The 22220-nt window shown below is 39.4% G+C and overlaps 1 protein-coding gene across 3 annotated transcripts in view; it reads right to left on the reverse strand.

Annotated features, from left to right (window-relative positions):
* HRH4 (histamine receptor H4) overlaps window positions 1-22220 on the reverse strand; it is a 42583-nt gene extending 20363 nt beyond the window's left edge. Inside the window, exons 1-2 of one of the 3 annotated variants that reach the window (XM_074383673.1) lie at window positions 22140-22220; window positions 3778-3842 (exon numbers count right to left, since the gene is read on the reverse strand). In XM_074383673.1, coding sequence (XP_074239774.1) covers window positions 3778-3787 — 10 coding nt within the window. In that variant the 5' untranslated portion in view covers window positions 3788-3842; window positions 22140-22220. Of the gene's footprint in view, window positions 1-651; window positions 1171-3777; window positions 3887-22139 lie in introns of those variants that run through there. The other 2 variants (XM_074383672.1, XM_003924774.3) reach the window with 2 other exon arrangements.

Genomic DNA, 22220 nt, shown 5'->3' on the forward strand with positions numbered 1-22220 from the left:
CTTATTATGATAAGCATTGTTTAAAAATCATCATCAGGCAGTGAAAAATTATATAGTGTATATCTTCAAAGAACAATTGATTTGATTTCTATGATCTCTTAACAATTATATAATGCTATGATATATGCAAGGTAGTTTACAGTTGGGTGTATTTTACAAAATTGTATACCATATCATTAAATTAATACTATTGACCATATTATTTAATTGATTTGAATAGTCCATGTTCTGATTGTACTGGTTACTAGCATATACATAATTTCGTATCATTCCAACACTGTGATACTGAGAAAATGATATTTACTTACAGAGGAATACTTACAAGTCTAAACATACAAGGAAAATACCACCAGAAACAAGTAGCTCTTACATTAAAACAATTTTGGGGCTATTCTGAACTTATCTTTATTCTATAAAAAGAAAATAAACTGTTTTCAGCTGAAAGTTCCCATATAGCACTGATTTACATATGTATAATGGTCCCTTACAGTACCTTATAGCCCCCTTCCAAAATTTAATACTTAAACTTTTTTTGTTTATTTTTTTCCCAGTTGTACACAGTACCCTGAAATAACAAAAGTTACCTTCAGGTTTTAGAAATAAATTAAAATTGGAAAAAAAAAATGTCTTAAATAAAGATATAAAACTTACCCACAAAGAAGTCAGAGATGGCCAAGTTAAGAAAAAAGTAACTACTTCGATGTCTAAGGTTTTTGTCCACCACAAAAGCTAAAATGACCACAGCATTTCCTAGCATTATAGCAAAAGCTAGTAAGGACATAAAAAATGCTAAAGTAATATGAGCACTTAGGGATGAGTTAGTTGTGCTATTAGTATTTGACATCACATCAAATGATGAAGAAGATCAAATTAGCAAATTAATCCAGCCAGACAATTCTGACAAGTATGTTTTTGAATCAGATACCTAAAATATATAGTCTTCTACTCAAAACAACACTATTTTAATCTAATGCTGATCTCAAAATACTTCCTGATTCTTGATAAAGCAAACTTGTGGTAACAGTTTCCCTTTAACTGATACTGAAAAAGTACTTAGAAGAAACGGTGAAATGTTTTACCTTAAACACCTTACTGTGATTCATTCATCTCCCATTATTAAAATAAAATTATATAATATCTATAAACTATAATAGACACATTATATAGGTAATAAACTGGACTCACGTGAGGTTCATTTTTGTTGTTTTTTGGAGACAGAGTCTTGCTCTGTTGCCCAGGCTGGAGTGCAGTGGCATAATACTGGTTCATTGCAACCTCTGTCTCCCAGGTTCAGACAATTCGCCTGCCTCAGCCTCCTGAGTAGCTGGGATTAAAGGCACACATCACCACACCTAGCTAATTTTTGTATTTCTAATAGAGATGGGGTTTTACCATGTTCACCAGACTGGTCTTGAATACCTGACCTAAAGTGATCCACCAACCTCGGCCTCTCAAAGTGCTGGGATTACAAGCACGAGCCACCGCACCCAGCCATTTTTAAAACTCATGTAGATTCAGTTAAATATTCTCATCTGGACACCATAAAGTAACAGGGGCTGAATTTCACTGTCTCATCTGAAATAGCCAAAAAATTAGACAATGGTTTTCAAGGCACTTGTCATTAACAAGGAAGAACAGTGATCCCTGAGAAAAGGGATGAGGCCTGTAGTTGGCCCAGCTTACTGTCATGAGAGTTCCCAGGGCATGGGCAGAGAGGGGAAATCCAGGCAGAGCCCAGGAGACTCCTGGGATGAGAAAATGGAGTTGAGAGTACAGGAGTACCAGAGAGGAGTCTGAACTGCAGAGCTGCACTGAGACAGAACTCCAGAAATCTGCAGAGGACCCCCCTCAAGTATTCACCAGAGTACTGATTAGCACAGTGTGGAGGAAATGCTTTCAGGCAAAAAAAAGAACCACTCAAAAAGATTAGAGGGAATAGTACCCAATGCTCACAGAAGGCTGGTTGTAGTGCCTGCTCCCATTAGCCAAATGGAAAAAGCTCGTAATTCACGGGACATTGGGTAGTATGCTCAGAAGTGTCTTGCCTCAGCAGTCAGGAATAATTAACCCTATACTAAATATTCTTGGGTTATTCCTAGCAAATATTAAAAGTAAAAGCTGAAAGGATCAAACTGTTTCCAAGTAGCTTAATTGAAACCCTGAACACAGTTCAAGAATATTTATATAACATAAAAATATCCAGTACCCAACAATATAAAACTTACAATGTCTTAAATCCAATTAAAAATTACCTGACATGCCAAGAAGCAGGCAAATGTGAACCATAATGAGGAGAAAAAAAATCAATCAATGGAAATCAACTCAGAAATGACACAGGTATTAGAATTAACAGACAAAGACATTAAAATAGTCAGATGGAATATGGAAAAAGGGAAATGTAATATAGCTGTATTCCATATTTTCAAAAAGATATGTAAAGATATAGAAGATATTTAAATCAAGCATCTAGAAATGAAAACTAGAATGTCTGGACTAAACCAACATTGGAAAGGATTGATGGCAGATCAGAGATCGCATAAGATAAGATTAGTGAACTTGAACACATAATGATATAATCTATCTATAATGAAACACAAAAATAAAAGAGATTTTTTTTCTTAATTAACAGGGCATCACTAAGCTACTGGACAACTTCAAGTGACCTCATATATGTGTAACAGGAGTCCCAGAAGTAAAGGAGAAAGGAAGGGACAGAAAACAGAAAAAAAAAAACAATTTAAAGAATCAATGGTCAAAACCTTTCAAAATGTGATGAGAACTATAAACCAAGAAGCTCAATGAACCCCAAACACAAGAAACAGAAAGAAAACTATACAAGGCATTTCAAATAAAATTGCTCAAAACCAGCGTGAAAAAGAAAAGCTTAAGAAAAGCAGGGGTTGTAGGGGACACAAAACATACAAAATAAAAAGATGGGTGACAGCAGGTTTTTCATCGGAAGCAAGAGAAGCAGAAAAACAATGACTGCAGTATCTTTCAAGTGCTGAAAGCAAAAAAAAAAAAAAAAAAAAACCTGTCAACCTTGAATTTTATATTTATTTTAAAAAAAGCTTTTAGAAACAAAGACAAAATAAAGGATTCTAAGGTATATGAGAGCTGAAATAATTCACCACCAGCAAACTTGCACTTCCTTTAACATAAAAAATGTTAAAGGAAGTTCTTCAGGCAGAAGGAAAACGATGCCAAATGCAAAAACACTACACGAAGGAAGGAAGAGCAGCAGAAATGGAGATTTATTTTCTTGCTGGCCCTCTTAATAGAACGTAAGTTAATGGCAGAGACTGCACTTTGTTTCATTTTGTTACTTTTTTAAGTATGATACACATACAAAAAAGTATACAAATCATAAATTGATAATTGATTAATTTTTACAAGCTGAACATAACCATGTAACCACCACCTATATCAAGAAGCACCTCAGTATTTCCCTTTTCCAGTTACTCAGCCCTCATAGGTAAGCACTATCTGGGCATCTAAAAACATAAATTAATTTTGTATACTTTAATTTTATAAATGGAATTGTAAACTCAAAAATTATATAAAATCCTTCTTCATATATAGTCATTCTGTGTGATCCATTTTTGATTTAATAAATTATTTTAAAATCTTTACATTATGGTCTATCATAATTTATTAATGTCATTTGATTATAAATTGATTAAAATGAAGAGAAAGAGTAATTAATTATTGTATTAGTCTGTTTTCACACTGCAATAAAGACATAATTTATAAAGAAAAGAGGTTTAATTGACTCACAGTTCTGCATGGCTGGAGAGGCCTCAGGAAACTCACAGTCATGGTGGAAGGGGAAGCAGGCACATCTTACATGGCAGCAGGCAAGAGACAGCATGTGAGTGCACAGCATGGGGGAATGGCCCCCATAATCCAATTACTTCCCTCCCTCGGGGATTACAATTCAAGATGAGATTTGGGTGAGGACATAGCCAAACCATATCAATTACATTTTCCCTTCCTTAATAATTTCCCTGAAGAAAAAAAAGACTATTCTTTCCCATGTGCCAATCACAACCTGAGCCAGAAGCTGCTTTACTGGATAATTCCAACTGATATGTATTCATTAGATATCCATTTCAAAAGCAAGAAGAGGACCAGATTTCTTTTAAAGGCAAATACCTGAGTTCAGAACCTACATCTTTTTTCAGTTTAAAATGCCAGAAAGATGCAGTTTCCAACAGGAAAAAGACTCTGAGGAAGGAAGAGGCAAACTGATACTCTCCCAACCCATCCCATTCCCCTATCTCAGACTTGAGAGAAACTTAGAATTTTGGAAAACTTCTAACTTTTTTTTTTTTTTTGAAACACAGTTTCGCTCCATTACTCAAGCTGGAGTGCAGTGGCACTACCTCGGCTTACTGCAACCTCTGCCTCCTGGGTTCAAGCAATTCTCCTGCCTCGGCCTCCTGAGTCACTGGAATTACAGGTGTGTGCCACCACACCTAGCTAATTTTTGTATATTTTGGTAGAGACAGTGTTTCACCATGTTGACCAGGGTGGTCTCAAACTCCTGGCCTCAATTGATCCACCCACCTTGGCCTCCCAAAGCGCTATGCTGGGATTACAGCTGTGAGCCACCAGGTCCGGCCAATTTCTACCTTTTTAACTGATCTAAACTGAAGATCAGTTATATCTTAGTCAAATAAACTGATGGCACTCAGTTCTCCACTCACATAGACAATGACATGCAAAATAACATTGTGTTCAATGGACTTACATTTATCACTTTCAAAGTCATGGTTAATAGGAAATTGAAATGGATAACTAAAATACCTGTTTAAGAAGGTGGCTGTAACAAAGAATCAAAGGGCTAGTCTGCCAGCATGCAGCATTATGTTTTTTGTTTGTTTTTGGGTTTTTGGGGGGGATTTTTTGTTTGTTTTATTTTTTTGACTCCAGGAGCATTGGGATAGCATTATGTTTTGCAACTGAAGGTGAAGGGAACCAAAAGTGAAGTTCTATTAGATAAATGATTACATCAGTAACATACAGGCTGATGTGTTTCCCAGTCTACAGAAATTCGTAATTGAAGAATACAACATACTGAGGTGCTCTTTAACAATTTTAGTGCCACAATTGAGTACTATTATTTTTCTATAGTGTAACTTGTGGGTATTTCACACATTTTAAATAGGACTAGATGACTTCCAATGGGGATTAAATAGGCCCTGCTGGGGGACATGTCTCCTCCCAGGAAAATGCTATCCATCAAACCATATGCCCAGAGAAAGGAATTTACAAGAGGTTTGGAATCCTAAAATAATACAGACATGGCCTCTAACCTCCACTCCCATGAGAAAAGGCCTATTTTGCGGGGAGGGACAAAATAATATGTCATTATGTTTGATTTATATTATACCATGTATTAGAGTACCACAATACAGAAATCACAGGTAAATTTAATATTGTAGAGGCTAATAAAACTTATAATAATACTGAGGTGGTTGATCAAATGTATTGTGAGATTGAATTAAAACTGCCTCACAACATTATTGCTATGGAATAAAATTGGCCTGAAGAAGATTTAGACTTGAGGAATTATTTTTGCCACTCTTCAATCACTCATAAATGCATACCTGAGAGAGCAGAGAATTGTAAATCAGAGAGGAAAGAGAATTTAAAAAGTAGTCCAAAATATGAGCAAGTTTGTTCCATTTTGTGCTAGTACTATTGAACTGTTCAGTTGTTTAAATCGGTACCAACCCCTTACTAGGTATTATAGATGTTTGGAATTAGGTGCATTTTGATTGTCTATGTGATTTGATTATATAATGCCGTAATGCAAGTAATTGCTCTCAAACCAAGAGTTATCATTTGGTCTTAAAAAGGCCTTGATGATTGGTAGCAGAGGCAGTGAACTATGCTGTGAAAGCTCATTCCAGAAGGCTGAGTTGTTTTGCTAAAGTACCTGCAATGCACTGACCCCTATCAAGACATGAAATGTACTGATTAACCACAATGCTTTGTAACATGGGTCTGAGGAGTTTCGGAGCAGTTTATTCCAGCTGTTAGCATTGCTGATTGATACCAGTGAGACTGATGATTGGCACCTGGTCTTCAAGAGCCCCAAGAGGGCTCTGCCACTGGGGCTGATGACAGCAAGAATATGCCTATGTGACTAGCAAGGTATAAGAAACCTCAATTGAGGCTCCATTTTATGCTCCCTGGGATTCAGGGTGTTTCATGCACATGTCAGTGGTTCCCAGTCCAACAGAGGACATACATTATGTGTGGCCCTTACATGGAGAGGATACTGGAGGTCAGGCCTCGCTTCTTCAGACCCCTTGTGGTAAAGCAGTCTTTCTCTGAGACAAATTTCCTAACTTTAATGCTAGTGCTAATCTAGATCTTTTCCCTGCAATAAACCAAACCATTGTCATTTTGGTTCCTGCAAGTCCTCTTCGGCAATCAAAACCTGTCTGTCACCATTAGTGGAGTTATTTTAGGAAAAAAGCAGTTGCAGCCATAAATTCTCATATGTATCTCCCCTGCCCCACCCTCACTGTCTCTCCTAGGACCAGAACAGCAAGCACAGTGGAAACTGCAAGATGGGAAAAGATACTAGGACTTGATTTCTTCTGCAGGTGGGTGAAAAATCCCAGGAAATGGAGGGGCAAGGGATTCAAGTAAGAAAGGGAAAGGTCAAAGAAAGAAGACTTCAAAGAACAGGCAGAAGAAAAACTGAAAATGAAGGCTGAGAGAGTGTGCATTTGGGCCACCTCTGGAAGCTTACACAGCAAGAGCACACTCCTGGGGTAGAACAAGATGGCAGAGTCGTAAGACCAAAGTCATAAGACCATAATATCCAATCCACTCTCCACCCCATGGGGCCTAGACTCTGTACATGAAGGTTTACAGGAAAAACTGCCTAAACCTGCATCAGGAATTAGTTCGCATTCAGAAGCAACAACGGAGAACAGAAGCCCAGGGAAGCAAGGAGTAGCAGTCGAGTTAGCAGGTTTTTTAATTTGTGCTGTCCTAGAAGCAGATCAGACAAGGATTCAAATGCAAGTAGTTTATCTAGCAGTAATTCCTAGAAACCCTGGGAGAGTGGAGAAAGGAAGACAGTCAATAAGGGTACACTGTCAAGCAAGTTACCACTTTGGTTAACTGAAAAAATCCCACTGGGACACTCTGGAAGCCAATATAGAACACACCCTTCAGAGTTACTCCCATAACCACGAAGGAGCTGTAAGTCACCGGTTGAAGACTCCTGGGGTTTAGGAGCGGCATTATTTCCCAGGTCTTTCCAACCTGGGGTGTGCATGCAGAGAAGACCTGGACCACCAAAGAAGGACTCAGGCAAAGAAATGCCGATGCTGGCAGTTTGGACATCAGCAGGTATAAGTTACAGCAATAAGGCTTAAGGAGATAATGGGCTGGACAGCAATGTGAATTACAATAGGGAAAGGCTTTTCTACAACAAAGAGTAATGACAACCATCTTCCCAACTTTACCTTTCTTAGATGGTTGCTGGAGACTCAATTTGTAGACAAGGGGAGGATTCTGGTTCATAAGTTGTATTTGAAGAGTTCCACATGGGATCTTTGAATTTGGGTGCTATGTCTAGCTGTGTCATACTTTAGATTCATGTCCTAGAACTGAGCTATCTAAATAGATACATGCCACCCCCTACCCAGTGCTACCATGGACATAAATCTATTAGTATAAAGACACCCAGGAATAAAATTGGACTAACTCAAGGTATAAGGATGCTCAGAACATCTTTACAGAGTAAGTGCAATGTGACAGAGATCACTGTGCCCTCAGTGATAGAGCTGATGAAGTGGTGCGTCAGCTGAGTGGACATTCCAAAGAGAAGGGCAAACTTTGTTGAGAAGCTTATGCAGGATTGCTTCCTATATAACAGAGACCAAATGGCCTGCAAAGCCTAAAATATTTACTATCTGACCCTTTTCCAGAACATGGCTGCCAACTCCTGGGTTAAACACTTGGTAGAAGTTCTAAAGGCTAAGGGAACTAAGAATCTTGAAAGCCCAGACACTACAGCTAGTGTTAGGAGTTACTCCTTTAGAAATGCAAGTGAAGCCTCAGGTCCTGCTCACATGCTGACAAGTATGTTCTAGCTTTTGCTACAAATGTATACAAAGTAGATATTTAATGGCAAGAGCAAGCTTCTATAAAATCACTCCCTGGTGTTGAAGAAAACGTGAAATGGGTTTGGGGTCATACACAAGAGCCATATCTTAGCAATTAATTGTCCAGTCAGTCTACAATTGGTATCATATACATGTTTGAATGTAAAATCTACGGGCTACTCATACACAGGTTAAGGTAGATAAGAGTGAACCTCTCTAGCAGAAGTTGTTGGGGTTAAGAGACAGGTTATCCACATCCTTAGGTATGGCAAGAATATTATGGGGTTGATCAAAACTATCTCTACATCTCACAGTGTCAATGCAGTATTACAGGTAACAAGTGAGTGTCTGGACCTTAGTCAGGCTCACACTACTTCATTCCAGTACAAAGGAGTTCAAGAGGGGGTCAGAAAGTCTGACCAGGCTACCTTACTATTACTGGGGGACCCCAAGACTAACTCGGATTCAATAATTTGCTAGGACTCACAGAACTCAGAAAAGCCATTATACTCACAGTTATGATTTATTACAGCAAAAGGTTACAGCTTAAAATCAGTAAGGAAAAAGGTGCATAGGGCAGAGTCAAGGAGAAACAAGGTGCAAGTTTCCAGTTTTCCTCTTCTAGTGAGGTCATATGCACAGTCCTTAATTCTCCATGTGGTAACATACCTGAAGTGCCAATCAGGAATGCTCACCTGAACCTTAGTGTTCAGGGTTTTTATTGGAGGTTGGTATTGTAGGTATGCAGTGCCCACATGGGTAACCTTACTCAGTTACCAGCCCCTCCAGAGATCAAACTGCAATAACAAAGCCAAGGCCCCCACTATGAATCACATTGTTAGCAAAGGTTCCCACGCTAAGATTTTTAACAGGCAAGATGTACCACGAGCTTAGAGGTTATCTCCAACATGCTGGTTAAGGGCCAAAACTTTCTTTGAAATGTGCAAGGTTTGGACAACTCAGGCCTGCTCACTCAATTCTTTACTAGTAACACATTTACCTTTGATGATTCTCCAAAACTGGATGAATGATGAAGAGATAAAGAGATAGCTCCAGGAAAGAAGCTGCCAAGGAACTAGAGAGAGAGCAGACTGAGGAGTGCTCCCAGCCCTGGAGATGTAGGGGCTGGGCCTTCTGTACATCACAGTGGGCTCCTTTCTATGTACGGGTGGGTGATCATTGTCTTCAGCTGTTTTGTTCTCTATATGGTCTTCCAAAAGCTCTCTACCAGGTCGAGAGTCATGAGGCAGTGGCAAAACCTGATGTCATTACACAACAAAAAAGTGTTAGTAGTTGCTCCTTTAGAAATGCAAAAAGGATTAAATACACAAAACTGAAAATCACTCAGAAAAACTAAGGCCACTTAAAGAAGAAAAGGGAGACAAAAGATCAAAATGCGAAAAAGAATGAAGGGAAATTTTATAAAGAAAATAAAAAATAATTGCAGTAGAAAATGAAACATTTCTCAGAAAGAAAACAGCCTGGGCTGGGCATGGTGGCTCACAACTGAAATCCCAGCACTTTGGGAGGCCAAGGTAGGAGCATTAGTTGAGCCCAGGAGTTTGAGATTAGCCTTGGCAACATGATAAAACCCTATCTCTACAAATTATGCAAAAATTAGCTGGGCATGGTTGCACATGCCTGTAGTCCTAGCTACTCAGGAGGCTGAAGTCAGAGAATCACTTGAGCCTGAGGAGGATGAAGTTGCAGTGAGCCATGATCATGCCACTGCACTGCAGCGTGGGTGACAGAGCAAGACATTGTCTTAAAAGAAAAAAACAGAAAAGAAGAGCCTGGTCAAACAGCCTGATCCTTCTACTTCCTCTTCATCCCTATATGTAAACCTGCCAAAAAGCTTCTGTATGGTAATAGTTTTAGTCCCTTGTCTGTTGAAGGAGATGGAACATGCTGGCGATCAGTATGCACAGTCCACCACCTGATGAGGGAGGTTAAGACTCTTGCTATGTTCCCCTTGACGCTAGCAAGATGAATCTTTAACTCAAAGTTCAAGCAACTTAAGGGCTTAAAGTTAAAGGTTCCGAGCAATACCAACAGATCTTGGACTAAAATAAAATTATTTTAATATATCATTTAATCGCAAATTGCTATTTGATATATAAAAGCCTCTGTATTAGTCCGTTTTCATGCTGCTAATAAAGACATACCCGACACTGGGCAATTTACTAAAGAAAAAGGTTTAATTAGACTTACAGTTCCACATGGCTAAGGAAGCCTCACAATCATGGTGGAAGGCAAAAAGAAGCAAGTTGCGTCTTACATGAATGGCAGCAGGCAAAGAGAGAGTTTGTGCAGGGGAACTCCTCTTTTTAAAACCATCAGATCTCATGAGACTTATTCACTACCATGAGAACAGTACAGGAAAAAATTTGCCCCCATGATTCAATTACCTCCCACTGGGTCCCTCCCACAGCACATGGGTATTCAAGATGAGATTTGGGTGGGGACACAGCCAAACCATATCATTCTACCCCTGGCCACTCCCAAATCACATGTCCTCACATTTCAAAACTAATCATGCCTGCCCAACAGTCCCCCAGAGTCTTAACTCATTTCAGCATTAACTCAAAAGTCCAGAGTCCAAAATCTCATCTGAGATAAGGCAAAAGCCTGTAAAATCAAAAGCGATTTACTTACTTCCTACCTACAGTGAGGGTACAGGCATTAGGTAAATACAGCCATTCCAAATGAGAGAAATTGGCCAAAACAAAGTAGCTACAGGCCCCCTGCAAGTCTGAAATCCAGTGGGACCGTGAATCTTAAAGCTCCAAAATGATCTCCTTTGACTCCATGTCTCGCTTCCAGGTCATGCTGATGCAAGAGGTGGGTTCCCACAGCCTTAAGAAGCTCTGCTCCTGTGGCTTTGCGTTGTATAGCCTCCTTCCCAGCTGCTTTCACAGGCTGGTATTCAGTATCTACAGCTTTTCCAGGTGCATGGTACAAGCTCTAGGTGGATCTATTATTTTGGGGTTTGAAGGACTATGGCCCTCTCCTCAGAGCTCCACTAGGCAGTGCCCCAGTAGGGACTCTGTATGGGGGCTCCCACCCCACATTTCCCTTCCTCACTGCCCTAGCATAGGTTCTCCATGAGGGATCCACCCCTGCAGCAAACTTCTCCGTGTGCATTCAGGCATTTCCATGCAGCTTCTGAAATCTAGGTGGAGGTTCCCAAACCTCAATTCTTTCCTTCTCTGCACTCATAGGCTCAACATGACATGGAAGCTGCCAAGGTTTGGGGTTTTCACCCTCTGAAGCTACAGCCCAAGCTCTATGTTGGCCTCTTTCAGTCGCAGCTGGAGCAGCTGGGACAAAGGGCACCAAGTCCCTAGGCTGCAGACAGCATGGGGACCCTGGGCCTAGCACACAAAACCATCTTTTCCTCCTAGATCCACAGGCCTATGATTGGAGGGGCTGCCATGAAGACCTCTGACATGCCCTCAAGACATTTTCTCCATTATCTTGGGGATTAACATTCATCGCCTTGGTTTTTATGCAAATTTCTGCAGCCATCTTGAATTTCTCCTCAGAAAATGGGACTTTCTTTTCTATTGCATTGTCAGGCTGCAAATGTTCTGAACTTTTATGTTCTAGTTCACTTATAAAACTGAATGTTTTAACAGCACCCAAGTCACTTCTTGAATGCTTTGCTGCTTAGAAATTTCTTCTGCCAGATACCCTAAATCATCTCTCTCAAGTTCAAAGTTCCACAAATCTCTAGGGCAGGGGCAAAATGCCACCAGTCTCTTTGCTAAAACAAGAGTCACCTTTGCTCCAGCTCCCAACAAGTTCCTCATTTCCATCTGAGACCACCTCAGCCTGGATTTCATTGTCCAAATCATTATCAGCATTTTGGCCAAAACTATTCAATAAGTCTCTAGGGAGTTCCAAGTTTTCCCACATTTTCCTGTCTTCTGAGAGCCTTCAAACTGTTCCAACCTCTGCCTGTTACCCACTTAGAAAGTTGCCTCCACATTTTCAGGTATTTTTTCAGCAATGCCCACTCCACTTGTACCAGTTTATGTATTAGTCCATTTTCACACTGCTGAAAAAGACATACCTGAGACTGGGCAATTTACTAAAAAAAGAGGTTTAATTGGACTTACAGTTCCACCTGGCTGGGGAAGCCTCACAATCATGGCAAAAGCCAAGGAGGAGCAAGTCATGTCTTAATTGGATGGCAGTAGGCAAAGAGAGAATGGGAAGATGTAAAAGCAGAAACCCCTGATAATACCATCAGATCTCGTGAGACTTATTCACTAACATGAGCACAGCACAGGAAAGACTTATTGCCATGATTTGATTACCTTCCAGCAGGTTCCTCCCACAGCACATGGGAATTCAAAATGAGATTTGGGTAGGGACTCAGCCAAACCATATCAGCCTGTAACTGTTTAATAGTCTTGATTAGAAGAGTTTAATTATGATCTTTTGAACATTAATGTCAATGACTATATAACAGACTATGTAAACAGATTATGTTGTATGGTGAATTCACTTAGGAAGATAACTGATAATAAACAATTGATGGGGTTAAATTATATGCATTTATTATCATTTACAGAATTTGAGGGCCAGGCACGATGGCTCATGCCTATAATCCCAGCACTTTGGGAGTCAGAGTCAGGAGGACTGCTTGAGCCCAGGTGATCAAGACCAGCCTGAGAAATACAAGGAGACTCCCATTTCTACAAAAAAAAGTTAAAAATTAGCCAGGCATGTAGTGCACACCTGTGGTCCCAGCTACTCAGCAGGTGGATATAGGAAGATTGTTCACTGCACTCCAGACTAGGCAATAGAGAGAGTCCCTCTCTCTCTCTCAAAAAAAAAGGTACCGTAAGTATTTTTAAATAATAGTTAGAAATATTAGGTATAATAGAGAAGGAAGGCAGTGGGGGACGCTGCCACACAAGTTAGAAAAATAGAAAAAGATTTGACACTTATGAGTAAGATTCAATACAGGTAAGTAAATTCAAATAGAGATCTAGAATGCTCTGCAGCTACACCAGGTCTATTTTCACATAATGTAAGAGAGAATGATATCTGATCCAAAATGATTCCTCAATATTCTTTTTCCTGAATGTTATCTACCTGGCAGCCAGCTTTCATAAAGACAATTCCCCACAACCTAAGGCCACAAGGCAAGATCCCCAAGGCTGTCTGGTTGCTTTCTTGTCCCACAGGAAATGACAAAAAGTAGTACAGATTATCACACACAGTACAGAGAACCAATCCCTATTGACTTTCTGGGCTGAGGCACTCAGTGCCCCTTCATAATCTTTTCTACAATGGTTGCAGTCATAATGTTTACTTTTGTACCTTATCTGACACTACAGACAAGTCAGTCATGTATTTATTAGCCTTTTTTTCCTTCCTTCTTCACACCAAATGCTCTCTAGAGTCTCTGGTTTTAGATGCTGAAATTATAAAATTACATAAAACAACTACTGTGCTGCTTGTGTTACAGCAAAAGCAATCTTGAAAGTTGACTAAACATAAATATTGGCTATTTTTGAAAAGAACTTTGTAATTGTGGGAAAATGTAAAAAAAAAAAAATCCTAGCACCTCTTTTAGTAAATTAATTAACAAGTGATGCAAAGAAGAGTGATGGTAGAGGAGAATGGTAAATGAGTTCCTACTCACTCAGGTTTCCTTAAAAAGATGAGAAACAATTTTCATGCTGTCAGAATAAAAATCAACCCAATTTTAAGTCATACCTGTCTATATATGCATATATTTTATAACAAACTTTTTTTTTTTGAGACCGTCTTACTCTGTCACCCAGGCTGGAATGCAGTGGTATGATCTTGGCTCACTGCAACCTCCAAGAGATTCAGGTCCAAGAGATTCTCATGCCTCAGCCTCCCAAGTAGCTAGGATTACAGGTGCCTGCCACCTCACCTGGCTTTTTTTTTTTTTTTAAAGTAGAGACAGGGTTTCACCATGTTGGCCAGGCTGGTCTTGAACTCCCAACCTCAAGTGATCTGCCTACTTCAGCCTTCCAAAGTGTTGGGATTACAGGCATGAGCCACCACGCCCAGCCCCTATAACACACATTTTTAAAAACTGCAAGTACTATCCTGCACATAAGCCTTCCAGCTGAATAAATGCAGTATGTGTGTATGTGTATCTGTGTATACACACATAATGCATACTGTGTGTATACACACACACACACACACACACACACACACACACATTGCATTTACATATATAAAAGAGTATGTCAATAAGGATTTTGAAACAAACTGTTAAAACCTGTAATGACCAGGAGTAGTGGCTCATGCCTGTAATTCCTAGAACTTTAGGAGGCCCAGGCATGTGGATAACTTGAGTCCAGGAGTCCCAGACAATCCTGGGCAACACAGCAAAACCCCATCTCTACAAAAAATACAAACAGTAACCCCTCAGTAGCATGTGCAACTACAAATACACGTACTTGTCTCTTGTTTTCAAAATATTGAAATGAAACAAGAGTAACTCCCACCATGATATTTTAAAATAAATTCTTCATTGGAATGTGAATGTAATCATTTTTCTCTCTTACATGTGAAATTGTCAAACTAGACACTTATTTAAGCTGAACATTTAGATCATTTCAACAAGGAAACTTTTCAGAAATTCATGTTTCAAATATCAGATATATAATTTCTATATGCTTTTCAGTATATTTTGGGGATTGATTTATAATTTAATTTAAAAACTACTTTATGGAATGCATACTGCAAATTATTTGGGAACATATGACTCAAGAAGTTTCATATCTATGTTTTATAAAACAATTATCCAAGATGCTTACAATCAAATAGATCTTTGATTTTTAACTTTTCACATATAATTCAAATACAATAACATTCACTCTTTTAAAATGTACGATTCAGTGGCTTTTAGTATATTCATAAAGTTGTGTAACTGAATTCTAGAACATTTTCATAACCTCCAAAAGAAACCCCATATCCATTAGCAGTCACTCCCTTTTCCCTCACCTCTACCTTTCAGGCCCAGGTAACCACAAATCTACTTGCTGTCTCTATAGATTTGCCTATTCTGGACCTTTCATATAAATAGAATCATACAACGTGTGGTCTTTTGTGACTGGCTTCTTTCACATAGCATGTGAAAGAAGGGTTCACCCATGTTGTAGCATGAATCAGGACTTCATTCCTTTTTATTGCTAAACAATATTCCATTGTAGGGGTAGGCCACATTTTGTTTATGATTCATATGTTGATGAACATTGGGTTGTTTCCACTTTCCGGTGATTATAAATAATGTTGCCATTACATTCAGGTGTAAGTTTTTATGTGGTCATGCTTTCTTCACTATATACTGAAGGGTAGAATTGCTGGGTCAAATGGCAACTGAACTTTTTGAGGATGTGCCAAACTGTTTTCCGAAGCAGCTGCACCATTTTATTCTAATGTAAAAGCCAATGTTACAAGGGTTCCAATTTCTTCACATCCTTGTTAACAATGGTTATTTTCTGTTTATTGTTATTATTATAATACCCATCCTACTGGACGTGAAGTGGTATCTCATTGTGGTTTTGATTTGGCTTTCCCTAATGAATAACTTTTCATGTTTGTTGGCTATGAAATAGGCAGACCAAGAAAACCCCTTAAATTAAACCAAGAAAGTTCAACAGATATGAAAGAATATTAGAACATAGATCTATACCAACAGCTCATCCTGTTATACAATCTATTGCCAGATTCTAATTTTGCCTTCTAAACATTTTTTAAAATCGATCAACATATTTTCATCTCCATTGCCATTATCCTAGTCTAAACTAGGATAATGTTGCTATACCTGCTTTCAATTCTCTTGACTATATACTGAAGAATGGAATTGCCATATTTTTGCAATAGCCTCTTCTCCACTTTTGTTACTTTTCAATCCATTCTCTACCTAGCAACCAGAGGTAACTTTCTAAAATACAGATCTGATTGTGTCACTCTTCTGCATCAAATCCTTCTGCTGTTTCACTCTGCTCTTTTCATCAGGATCCACATCACCCTGCATGACTGACCTGCTGCCTAACTTTTCCATTTCATCTGAGATTCTTTCCCTTTTCCCTCCTGCACTCCAACCACAACCACCCTTCATATCCTTTATACAAACGTTCTTCATAAATTTAGTGAAAGAAATGAACTGTAAGGTAGTCCTTCCACCAGTGCAATTCCTCAGATCTTGTATTTCATGTGGGACTTTTTTTCCAAACTCAATAGCCTCTGACTTGGCATAACTGCCATCAGCTACTCCCACCAGAGCTTTCTTCCTGCTTGCCACATCACTTCACCACTGGTAGAACACCACCACTACTACCTGAGACATTCAGGGTCCTATTCACTTTATTATTTTGTAGTAAAACACATGTAAGATTTATCACCTTAATCATTTTTAAGTATAGAGTTCAGGAGTGTTAATACCATCACTACCATTGCTGTACAACCCATCTCCAGAACTCATTGCTATACAATCAATCTCCAGAACTCTTTTCATCTTGAAAAACTGAAACTCATACCAATTAAATAATTCCCCATCCTATTCTCAACTCAGCTCTTGGCAACCACCATTCTACTTTCTCTACACATAAATTTAACTACTCTAGATAACTCATGTAAGTAGAACCACAGAGTCCTTGTCTTTTTATGATTGACTTATTTTACTTAAGTACTATGTCCTCGAGGTTTACTGCGTATGTCCACATTTCCTCCCTTTCTATGGCTGAATAACATCTCATGTATAGATACCACATTTATTTAATAACCTGTCCATGAACACTTGGGTTGCTCCCACCTTTTGGCTATCATAAATAAATGCTGCTATGCATACAAGTATACAAATATCTCTTCAAGAATGTCTTCAATTCTTTTGGGTATCTGCCCAGAAATGAAGTTGCTGAATCATATGATAATTTTACTTTAAACTTTTGAGGACTCTCCATATTATTTTCCATGGAAGCTGGACATTTTACGTTCCCAGCAGTGTACAAGGATTCCAATTCCTCCACATCCTTGCCAACACTAGTTATATAGTCATCCTAATGGGTAGAGGTGGTATCTCATTGTGGTTTTGATTTGCATTTCCCTAATAATTAGTAATGTTGAACATCTGTGCATGTACCTATTGGCTATTTGTACATCTTCTATGCAGAAGTGTTTAAGTCCTTCGCCCAATTTTTCACTGGGTAAAGGTTTTCTTGTTGTTGACTTGTAGGAATTCTATATTTATTCTAGATATTAACCCCTTATCAGATATCTGATTTACAAATATGTTTTCCCTTCTATAGGTTGCCTTTTCACTCTGTTGTGTCCTTTGATGCACAGTTTTTAATTTTAATGTAATCCAATTTATGTATTTTTACTTTTCTTGGCCCGTGGTTTTGGTGTCACAGCCAATGGATCCTATTACTTTTTAAAGCATTTTTCTTACTACAGCAAGCCAGAGATAAAATCAAAAGAAAGGGAAATACTGAAAATTTTTAAAAGTTTCCCAAAAGAGTCAATACTGATATCTAATTTATCCATACTATGATCTCAGCTGTCTGGCCAGTTTTCTTCTCCATGATGTAATTTGAACATCTGCTTCAAAACTGTATTTTTCTTCTATATATTCTAGAGTGTTAGCTCTGGCAAATTATTCAATCCTGCCAGCATTCCTTCTTTGACAGTCCCTTCCTGTCTTAAATGTAAATTATCCCTTGCTTTCAAGTCGTGCTATTGTATGACTCTACAGATGTCTATCTCACTGAAAGGAGACAAGATTCCTCTGAGGTTTCTCCTCCACACCCTGCCATACATCCCACTAGTTGAGAATCATGGCTGAATGGCCAACATTCCTCCTTCATGGTCCATACCAGGGGCTGGCAAACTACAGCTAAGAATGGCTTTCACATTCTTAGGTAATTGAAAAATAAATCCACAGCATAATATTTCATGACACATGAAAATCTTATGAAATTCAAATGTTTCCAAAAAGTTTTATTAGAACACAGCCATGTGTATTAAGCTGTTCTTGTGTTACTATGAAGAAACACCTGGCTGAGTGCAGTAGCTCACACCTATAATCCCAGCACTTTGGGAAGCCGAGGTGGGCGGATCACCTGAGGTCAGGAGATTGAGACCATCCTGGTCAACATGGTGAAACCCAGTCTCTACTAAAAATGCAAAATTAGCTGGACATGGTGGCACATGCCTGTAATTCCAGCTACGTGGGAGGCTGAGGCAAGAGAATCACTTGAACCTGGGAGGCAGAGGTTGCAGTGAGCCAAGATCGCACCACTGCACTCCAGCCTGGGCAACAAGTGTGAAACCCTGTCTCAAAGACTTTAAGAAAAAAAAAATCCACAGAACAATATTTCATGACACATAAAAATCATACGAAATTCAAATGTTTCCAAAAAGTTTTATTAGAACATAGCCATGTGTATTAGGCTGTTCTTGTGTTACTATAAAGAAACACCTGGCCAGGCGTGGTGGCTCACATCTATAAACCCAGCAATTTGGGGGCCTAAAGCAGGTGGATCACCTGAGTTCAGGAGTTAGAGACCAGCCAGGCCAACATGGTGAAACCCTGACTCTAGTAAAAATACAAAAAAGTAGCCAGGCATAGTGGCACATGCCTGTAATCCCAGCTATTTGGAAGGCTGAGGCAGGAGAATCGCTTGAACCTGGAAGCCAGAAGTTGCAGTGAACTGAGACAGCACCATTGCACTCCAGCCTAGGCAACAAAAGCAAAACTCTGTCTCAAAAAAAAAAAAGAAAAAAAAAGAAAGAAGAAAGCAAGCAACACCTGAGACTGGGTAATTCATAAAGTTTAATTGGCTCATGGTTCTGCAGACTGTACAAGCATGGCACCAACATCTGCTTGGGTTCTAGTGACAGCCTCAGGAAGCTTACAATCATGGTGGAAGGTGAAGTGGGAGCAGGGAAGTTGCATGGTGAAAGGCAGCAAGAGATACAGAATAGGGAGGTCCCAGACTCTTTTGAACAATCAGATATTATGTGAATTGAGCCAGAATTCATTTATTACCAAACGAATGGTGCCATTCATGACAGATACACCCCATGATCCAATCACCGCCCACCAGGCCCTACCTCCAATATCGGGGATTACAGCTCAACATAACATTTCGAAGGAACATCCAAACACACTACAAGACTGAGTAGCTATGGTCAGGCATCATGGTTCCTGTTTGTAATCCCAGCACTTTAGAAGGCTGAAGTGGGCAGATCACTTGAGGTCAGGAGTTTGAGACCAGCCTGGCAAACATAGTGAAACCCTGTCTCAGAAAAATTAGCCGGGCATGGTGGCAGGTGCCTGTAATCCCAACTGGGCTGAGGCAGGATAATTGCTTGAACCTGAGAGACAGAGGTCACAGTGAGCAGAGACTGTGCCACTGCATTCTAGCCTGCGCAACAGAGTGAGACTCTGTCTCAAAAAAAAAAAAAAAAGAAAGAAAGAAAAAGAAAAGAAATTGAACAGCTCTGACAAACTGCACAGCCCACAAAGCCTTAATATCTGGATGTTTACAGAAAACATTTGTCAATCCCTGGTTTATGCTTCTTGACTACATCCAGAGTTCTCCCTTGTTTCTCCCTAAGTAGTCTCTCAGTACCAACCCATGGCCTGTTTAGATATGCGTGCTAAGTCTTACGTCCTCAATAACTTCTCAGTCCTACCGGGTGATCTGTTCTGTCCTGCTATCTGCCTAGCAGGACAATAAAAAAGACAAATGCAAAGATGACATTTGCAAACAAGTGTCATCAATAGTAGCCACCTAACTCCTTCATAAGCTTTGCAAAACTCAGTACAGAGAAGAGAGATAACTTGCCAAAGCTTGCAAGGCTATTAAAAAGCAGACAGATGAGTAGATTGCAAAATTTTTTTCCCATTCTGTTGGTTGCCAGTTCACTCTAACGGTATTTCTTCTGCTGGGCAGAAACTCTTAAGTTTAATTAGATCCCATTTGTCTACATTGGCTTTTGTTGCCATTGCTTTCGATGTTTTGGTCATAAAGTTGTTGCCTATGCCTATGTCTTGAATGGTATTCCCTAGGTTTTCTTCTAGGATTTTTACAGTGTTAGGTCTCATGCTTAAATTTTTAATCCATCAAACCACCATGACACATGTATACCTATGTAACAAACCTGCACATTCTGCACAAGTACCCCAGAACTTAAAGCATAATAACAATAAAAAAAAAAAAAAAGGCAGACACAGGATTCAAACCCAAGTCAGATTTCAGAGACCTGGCTCTTAACTATTATACTATCTTGTCTCCCTAAAGGAGGCTAAGAACTTGGAAACCCCAATGTCAACTTAGAATTCTTGGTACTGGCTGGACATAATGGTTCATGCTTGTAATCCCAGCACTTTGGGAGGCCGAGGCAGATGGATCACCTCAAGTCAGGAGTTCAAGACTAGCCTGGCTAACATGGTGAAACCCATCTGTTCTAAAAATGCAAAAATTAACCGGGCTTGGTGGCATGCCCCTGCAATCCCAGCTACTTGGGAGGCTGAGGCAGGAGAATTGCTTGAACTCCAGAGGCAAAGGCTGCAGTGAGCCAAGATGGTGCCACTACACTCCAGCCTGAGTGACAGGGTGAAACTCTGTCTTAAAAAAAAAAAAAAAAAAAAAAAAAAAAAAAAAAAAATTCTAGGTATTGTTAAAATCCTCAGAAATAGCTCATCTCAAATACAAGGTATGACTTTACCTAATTCTATCATATGCTAAGCACCATAGAAGGAATCTTATTTAATCCCCATAACTAACCCAGACCAAAAGGAATTATAACCCACATTTTTACAAATTAGATAATTAAGGGCAAAAAGAAAGCTGAAGTTCCCAGATAAATTCACGGATAGTATACCAGTGGGATGGTGATGAAGTGTTGAAATTTACAGACTAGGTCATAAGACATGCAAAATTTTAATCTTATTTCTCTGTATCTGAACCACACTCGATAACAAGCTCTTATCTTTCTATTCCTGGGAGAAAAAAATGTTAGTTTCAGATTATTCAGTCACCTCAGGTATAAAATGTAGTAACCAAATGTGTTCAATTTTATTAGTCATCAGGGAAATCCAAATTAAAACCACAAAGTGATGCACTACACACCACACAGCATGATGAAAATGAAAACGGTAACGCCAAAAGCACATGTCTGGCAACTAGAACTCTCATTCATTTACTGGCAGAAGTGTAAACTGGTATAATGATTTTGGAAAAATTGCTTGGCAGTATGAGGGATGTCCTGGAGCTGGCTAGTACTAGCTCACAGAAGCAACTGTTAACATTTTTAGCTATTTTGTAAACCAACTGAGTTCACTTTGCTGGCTTCAAACTGGAAAGAATGGGAGTATTTACACATGGAAACTTGGCAAACATTACAAATCAGCACCCAGCCCAGCACATGCCTGTGCAGAATACACGAAATCTCCACATGCACCTATCCTATGACCCAGCAAATTCATTCCTGGGCATATATCCTATAGAAATGTGTACGTATGTTTACCAAAAGCCATGTACAAAAATGTTCATAGCAGCACTAATTGTAATAGCATCAAACTGGAAACCCAAATACCCATAAATAGAAGTGGTAAATAGATTGTCACATTCATTTAATGGAACACTATGCAGTGATGAGAATGAAAGAATTGGCCGGGCATGGTGGCTCACACCTGTAATTCCATTACTCTGGGAGGCCGAGGTGGGCAGATCACAAGATCCAGACCACCCTAGCCAACATGGTGAAACACTGTATCTACTAAAAATACAAAAAAACAAATTAGCCCAGCGTGGTGACAGGGACCTGTAATCCCAGCTACTCAGGAGGCTGCGGCAGGAGCATTACTTGAACCGGGGACGGGGAGGCTGCAGTGAGCCGAGATTGTGCCTCTGTACTCCAGTCTGGTGACAGAGAAAGACTCTGTACCAAAAGAAAAGAAAAAAAAATTAGGCCAGGTACAAGCTGGGGTCATACCTGTAATCCCAGTGCTTTGTCAGGCTGAGGCAGGACTGCTTGAGCTCAGGAGTTTGAAGCTAAAGTAAGCTATGATCATGC

This window comes from Saimiri boliviensis, chromosome 13 (assembly GCF_048565385.1).
Source record: "Saimiri boliviensis isolate mSaiBol1 chromosome 13, mSaiBol1.pri, whole genome shotgun sequence".
NCBI lineage: Eukaryota > Metazoa > Chordata > Mammalia > Primates > Cebidae > Saimiri > Saimiri boliviensis.